The following is a 7243-nucleotide window of genomic DNA, read 5'->3' on the forward strand; positions in this document are numbered from 1 at the left end:
GATTTCCCCAGGCACTGTCTCCAGTTTCATCAAAAGAATGAATATAAGAAATAACAGTTGGAATCAACCAAACTTTATTAACACTGGGGATCTTGTTTTCCAGGTTGACTTGGGGATAAAAGGCAACAGACACGTTAGGCTTATGGTGACTAGCAGAAATAGCAGAACTGCTTCTGTCTTGGTGACTCCTCAAAATCTCTCATCAAAACCATCAACTTCTAGGAGCACCCAGGTGGCTCAGTCGGTTAGGGATTCGACATGATCTCCCCTCAGGTCTTGCTCGGTCATTGGGCTCCACACTGGGCATGGAGCCTATTTAAAAAACAAACAAAAGCCATCAACTTACTAGAATTTCCCGCTTTTTTTCCTCATTCTTAATTGTCACTTACTCTGGTCGTACTAACCTCAGCCACTTAGGGTAGCCCCAGGAAAATGAGAGGTAGAAGCATTACAGGGAGGAGCCCAGAGAAGTACAGACTGATGACAGCAGAAAAGTCAGTATGTGAAATGGCTGACTTCTCAATCCAAGACTTATAGAAACTGATGTTTGTATATATTCCAGGCTCATTGTTTTGGATGCAGTTTGACTCCCAGCTGACCACTCCTGCCAGGACCCAGAAATCCTCCACTCTACACGTCAGGGGATCACCTCTACTGCCCTGGGGGAGAGAAGAAAGATGACTAGGCCTTGCACAGGGTAGACAGTAACTCTCCCGGTTGGTTAGTCAAGAACTGTGGAGTTAGGGCCTCTCCAGGCACTGCTGGATTCACCCAGGGATTCTGAAGATAAGAGACATGGAATAAATTTGCACATGGGAAAGGGGAGGGTTCTAGAAGGTGCCTACAGGATGGATTCTTACTATACACTGATCTGTCTGCCCCACTGGGAGCTTGGAGCAGATCATGGCTTCACTGATGATGGACTTGATTCCACGCAGGTTTGCTTTCTGGTAGTAGTCACTGCATGTCTGGAGATCCATAAGGGGCACTTCCAGCTCCTTCAGTATATAAGACGGCTTCATATCTGTGAGAACAAAAACAATCGGAGCGGTCTTAAAATGCAGGAAGCAACTTTCAGCTAGGGATAGAGATTTAATGCCTCTGTTTTTCAGGGATTTCAGCTATGCTTTTAAATATTCTGCCTCCGGGGCGCCTGGGTGGCTCAGTGGATTAAATATTCTGCCTCCATATCAGATGGCATTCTGCTTTCCAGTTCGGGAAATAGCCGAAGGGCTGAGTTCCCTGGGTCTGAACAGGGCAGAAGGCATTTGCTCCCACTCAGATGCCACAAATAACAGAAAATCTTGTGACTCAGGAAAACCCAAAACAATGACGCAGAATGACCTCATTTGGCCTTGGAATATATTGTTATATTCCATAGAATACGAAGAGGTAGTAGATCTAGCAGACTCTGAAGAATGAAGACTGTTGATTCAGTCATGAAGCTCTACTCTCCTCTCCTGACTTGAGACTTGCTGAGCAGCCTTACTTTCTTGAATACATCTTCATGCCCGCTTCCCCTCTCCATCTAACCACATACCACCCAGGTGCAGAGGGAAAGCTCTATTACATCTCAGACTGAGAGCTACCTTCTCTGTAAGCTCATTGTCTTGTCTTTCTCACTTTGAAGGTCTTAGCACTTCTGCTAAACAAGAGCAAAGGCAGACACGAATAAGCAAGAGAGATTGCAGCAGAAGTATGAAAGCAAAGGGGAGGGAACAGGGTCAAGGAGAATTTGAAGTCTGTGGCGTGTCAGATTAATTGCCTTGGAGAGTGCAGTATATGTGGACCTAGGGCTGGGATAGGAAGCAGGGGGAGAGAATGTCAGCTGAGGAAAAGAAAGCTCAGAAAATTCACTTATCCTCACGTTGGTGCATTCCAGAATAGCCCCATCCAGTCACCCAGCAGGAGGTTGAGTTCTTGAGCTGTACTGCAGATGAGGGGAGGCAGATGGGCAGGACAACAGGGGTAAAAGAAACTGGATAGGCCAGTTTTGCCACAGCGATGGCACTAGTTGTGTTTCCCTGGAAGTGAGGGTAGGGGATAATCCTGGACACAGGGATTGCCGTTGTTTTGGAGCTTGGGCGATCAGAGACCTGAAGTGACCCCACCAACACATGGTATTTTCTGGTGTCCTTAGACCTGAGAAGAGAAGCAGAGTGGGGGGACCATGAGTTTCTCGTGACTCTGTCATGGGGTGTCCCTGAAAACCCCAGTTCTGGAGGTTGCATTTTTCCTCTGACTCTTCGTAAGCTTTTGTTCCTTCTCTAAGTATTGAGCATTTTCTGAGAATATGAATGAGACTTAGACATGATCTGGCCCTCCTCATAGGGCTGGTGGATTGTGTGCATGCATGCGTGTCTGTGCACACTGCGAGTGTGTGTGAGAGAGGGGAGTGAGGAAGGGAGGGAAAGAAGATGGCCAAACAACAGGCAATTTAACAAGTAGAGCCTTTTAAAGTGTGATAAATACTATGAAGAAAATGGGATTTTAAGTTAGAGAGTAAAGGATAGGGGAAGAGTCTTTGGATTGGGCAATCAGGAAAGGTCTCACTGAAGAGGTAAGTTCTCAACAGGGTCCCAAAAGACCCGAGTGTTAGCCTTGAGAAGAGCTATCAGGAGAAGCATTGGAGACAGAAGAAATATAATATAGACTGTGCAAAGACCTGGAGGGTGAGAAAGAACTTGGCAGTTTCTAGGAATTGAGGTGAACCCGGAGTAGAATGAGATGAGGTTGGGAAAATGAGCAGCTATCTGGTGATCCACAGCTTATCGGCCACAGTGAGGCAGCTGGTTTTTATTCTGTTGCCTGGGCATCCACTGAAGGATTTGAAGGAGGGAGTGACTGAGTTTTTGAAAAATCACTTTGTTATGTATATGAATCAAGTAGCAAAACCTGTTATACTACTGCAGTGGTCTGGGGCCAGCTATACTGGAGTCAAAGTGTATTTTGGAAATAAAACTGACAGAATTGGCATATGGAGGGTGAGGGAGAGTGGGCTTCATATTTCTGAGTACGGCTTGAGCAACTGGTTATGTTGTTGAATGAGACAGGGAAGATAGAAGTTGGTTTGGGGATGATGGTGGTGGTGAAATTGGAGCTCTGTCCTGCTCGTGTGACCTTTGAGGTACCAGTGAGACTTCCAGATGGAAATGGGGCAGAACTAGACTTTGGGGCTAGGGATGTCCATGTGGGTGTTGCCAGCCAATTTTAAACCATAGGAGAGAATGAGGTCACCTGGGTTGAGTAAAGAGGGCTCAAGATTGTGCATGCAGAGTGGTGTGAACATGTGGCATGCTGGACAGGGAGGATTCCCCCCTCAGGGAGTATCTCCTTGGGTAGCTACTGAGTTGGGGGCACAGGGGATAACTGTTATTAGGCATTCATTTCAGTCAAAGTGATTGTCAAATATGAAGATAACTGAAATCTTTTTTTTTTTTTTTTTTTAAAGATTTTATTTATTTATTTGACAGAGAGATCACAAGTAGGCAGAGAGGCAGGTAGAGAGAGAGAGGAGGAAGCAGGCTTCCCGCTGAGCAGAGAGCCCGATGCGGGGCTCGATCCCAGGACTCCGAGACCATGACCTGAGCCGAAGGCAGCGGCTTAACCCACTGAGCCACCCAGGCGCCCCAAGATAACTGAAATCTTAAGAGTAGTTGTATTGACTGGAGACCTAGGGCAGGAAACATATGGACCCTCTTCTAAGGCACAGGGTACCATATCGGGCAGTGCAAGGTAAACTCCTGTCTGACCGTAGCCCAGGACCTCCAGTCACCCGAGTCCCCTGACGGGTCTCTCCGAAGCAAGGCCCGCACTCACCGGAAGCAGCTTGCCACGGTCAGCACCCACTGCTTTGAGATGAGGGTGGCTGCACAGATGTGAAGCAGGCCCTGGCGGACGCTGACCTGCCAGGGCCACTGGCCCACGTTGGCCTCCCTGCCCGAGGCAATGCCAGATGAGACGGCGGGGCGCCCGCAGACTGCCGGCAAAGAGGAGAAAGACATGGGAGATCTGCCCAGAGACCTGCCCCTTTGCCCCCACCCCTCTGCACTCCTTTCCCAAACTGGTGTCCTCTCTTCAGCTTGGCACAAATGCCTGTCACTTGGTCCACCCAGTCCTGCTGCACTGGCTGGGGCCTCTTACTTGACTTCAGGAGATTCTCTGGTTCCTCCTCACTGGCGCCTAGGGAGAGAAAAGGGGGTATGTGGGAGACACCCATGATGAATTCTTGTTGCCATAGGAGGCCCACAGCCCATGCCCTGGGCAGCTGTCCTGGGCTGAGCCCCTACCCCCGCTTAGGACTCTCGTCACCCCAGAAACACACCTGAGATCCCCAGCAGAAGGGGCAGCAGGAAGACACAACCAGCTGGGCCCATGTCTTTTTTTCCCCTCAGAATCAGTACTTCCTTCTTTCTGGACTCGGGCTCCCAGGGAGAGGCCAGCTGGGGAGCCGCCAGAGAAGGGGGGCAGGACCAGCCTCTCCTGCTTCACCTCCTCCTCTCCTTTGGTTTTCACAACACCCAGGCACTGACAGGACCAGACTTGGATGAAAGTAGAGTTTCAGGACCCAGGGGGAGGAGCTGGGGCCTGAGGCGCCCCCTGCTGTGCAGGAGAGCAGGATGTCTGGGGTTCTGCCAATAGGAAGAAGGGCAGGTTGGGGTGGGCTCCAGAAGGAGCTGGGCTCAGTCAGTGCAGTGATCCTGGTGTGGAGCAAGGCCAGGCTCGCAGTCCTCCTTCTGTCCAGCCTTCCACATCTCAGGGACTTGCTCTACTTGCTCTCATGTAATTACCTTCTGGCCAAAGGTGAACCAACCTGGGGTGGATCCCTGAGCTTGGATCCCAAAGGGCTGCCCTAAGTCCTTGGCCTCCTGACCGGTTACAGAACTGACAAGAGAAAATAAAGAAAAGGAAATAAGCCAGTCAGATAGCTGACCAGTATTTTCTGCTTTGTCTCTTTCCCCTTTTTGTGTCGGTTTACCTGTTGTAATTTGTCCTTGGCCTTCCTAAGTCAGCAAGTATGTATGTATGTATATATGTATGTATTTATTTATTTATTTTAAAGAGTTTATTTATTTATTTGACAGAGATCACAAGTAGGTAGAGAGGCAGGCAGAGAGAGAGGAAGGGAAGCAGGCTCCCTGCTGAGCAGAGAGCCCGATGCAGGGCTCGATCCCAGGACGCTGGGATCATGACCTGAGCTGAAGGCAGTGGCTTTAACCCACTGAGCCACCCAGACGCCCCTCAGCGAGTATTTATTAGATCTGTATGATGCACAAGGTATTGTGCTAAATACGGCAGAATGTATAAAGAAGCATGAATTATGGGGGCTCCCTGCCTTCAAGGTGCTGGCAATCTAGTTGGAGAGAAGGGGAATAAGGATATCACTCAGGAGGTTTTTATTAATAATCGATCTCCTATTCATTAAAAAAAGGGAGCCAGGGGCTCTAAAATCTGAATGGGCTTGGATATGGCACATAACCCACGTACTGAGCAAATGTTGGTTGCTGTTTTCAAAACCATGGTGAAGAGGTTGAGGATGACAGTGACACAGTTATTTAGGCTCTTTAATTCCAGAGCTGGTGCTTGGCACAGGAGGGCAGTGTGGGTACAGTGAAAATGAGTGCAGTTAGAAAAGGCCTACAGAAATCGGGGGTGGGGGGAATTTTTACTTATAAAGATCAAGCATGGGATTATTAAAATTGAGAATTAACTTAACTTGAGACCAAAGGAGAAAAGGATGAGCTATATAGTTCACATCACCTGAAGCATACCAATGAGCATAATCAGACCCTGTAGTCAGGAGGTGACTTTCTCCACCTTGGCAATAAATTCAGTGAATTTGTTAGAATATTATAAAAAGTGCAGGGGTTAATGTAACAAGAAGTTTTCTAGAGGACTGAGAAACACACCTTGGTTTTTATATTCCCTTAATACATGCTAATGCCATCATTCTGAATCACGATTAAGGGATTTCTGTGAAGAACTAAACTAACTTAAATGACGTATTTATTTTTCTTGTTATGTAACTTGAAACAAAAGTAGAATTTAGAGAAGATGCCTCTTTCCTCTTTCAAGTACCAGTTTTTCCAGCTGTGCTTTGGCGAGGTCTGTATTTTCTAGACACCCTTCAGACTGTCTTGACATTTTATTGACATTTTATTTTCTTGACTAAGGAACCTGGCTTATATTTCTGCCTCTATGAGAGCCTCTCTCAGCTTTGTTTGGTTAGACAAACAGGAAGGGCTGCAGGAAGACAGGTGAGGAGAGCAGTTCCGGGACCAAATAAAAGTACCAAAGATCTCAACACACAAAGTCTCATCTCCCCTATTCAGAAGGGAATGGATAAGGTCTGTCCCTCCCCAACGCCAGACAGAAGCCCCAGACACCCTCTCTCCCTGGACAGCCGAGGGCACCTCAGGTCCCAGCTCCCCCCTGGGTCTTGCAGCCATACTTCTGAAGTCTGGTCCTTCAGTGCCTGGCCCTGGGTGAAATGGATAGAAAGCAAAAATTATTTTAGCCGTGATGCCCAGAAGTTAGATACTAGTATTAGGATACTAATGTGTATAATTAATAATGTAGACACATTACAAATTGGAGAGAGGGAGAAAGGCAGTTTAAAGTCTTTGTTTATAGTTCAGGTTGTCCTTCTAGTTTACAAAGAGAATAAACTTTTTTTTTTTTAAGATTTTATTTATTTATTTGACAGAGAGAGAAATCACAAGCAGGCAGAGAGGCAGGCAGAGATAGAGAGGAAGCAGGCTCCCTGCGGAGCAGAGAGCCTGATGCGGGGCTTGATCCTAGGACCCTGAGATCATGACCCAAGCCAAAGGCAGATGCTTAACCCACTGAGCCACCCAGGCGCCCGAGAATAAACTTTTGTCTAGCAGTGTTAACATTGATTTCTCAGTAGGTTAGCATGTGATCAGTTACTGGAGCTCGACAGTATTTTCCACTTGCATAACATTTTCCTCCATACGGTGATTGGGAAGGTTTTCGTTTCTGTTCTATAGATGAGCAAACAGAGGACCTTGGAGGTTAAATGATTTAACTAGCTGTATTACTGTGCACTACAAACCTGGGAATTGCTTTCATTTCCTAGTCTACAATAGTAGTCCCCCTCCTTATCCCTGGGGGATGTTTTCTGAGACCCCCAGTGGAGACCCGAAACCACAGATAGTACCAAACCCTGTATGTACTGTTTTTCCTACATGTACATTCCTGGGATAAAGTTTAATTAATAAGT

General features: G+C 47.3%; 1 protein-coding gene across 1 annotated transcript; it reads right to left on the bottom strand.

The window, feature by feature from the left end:
- Positions 1–413: 413 nt before the first annotated feature.
- Positions 414–4376, bottom strand: LOC111152996 (serine protease 48-like). The gene is made up of 6 exons (XM_022511796.1): positions 4325–4376; positions 4144–4182; positions 3820–3979; positions 1868–2142; positions 861–1024; positions 414–659 (listed from the first exon to the last, which is right to left on the bottom strand). Exons 1-6 carry the CDS (start codon positions 4374–4376, stop codon positions 414–416), a joined length of 936 nt encoding a protein of 311 aa, XP_022367504.1.
- Positions 4377–7243: the final 2867 nt, after the last annotated feature.

Source organism: Enhydra lutris, unplaced genomic scaffold (assembly GCF_002288905.1).
Source record: "Enhydra lutris kenyoni isolate GAN:26980312 unplaced genomic scaffold, ASM228890v2 scaffoldscaffold3, whole genome shotgun sequence".
NCBI classification, from domain to species: Eukaryota; Metazoa; Chordata; class Mammalia; order Carnivora; family Mustelidae; genus Enhydra; species Enhydra lutris.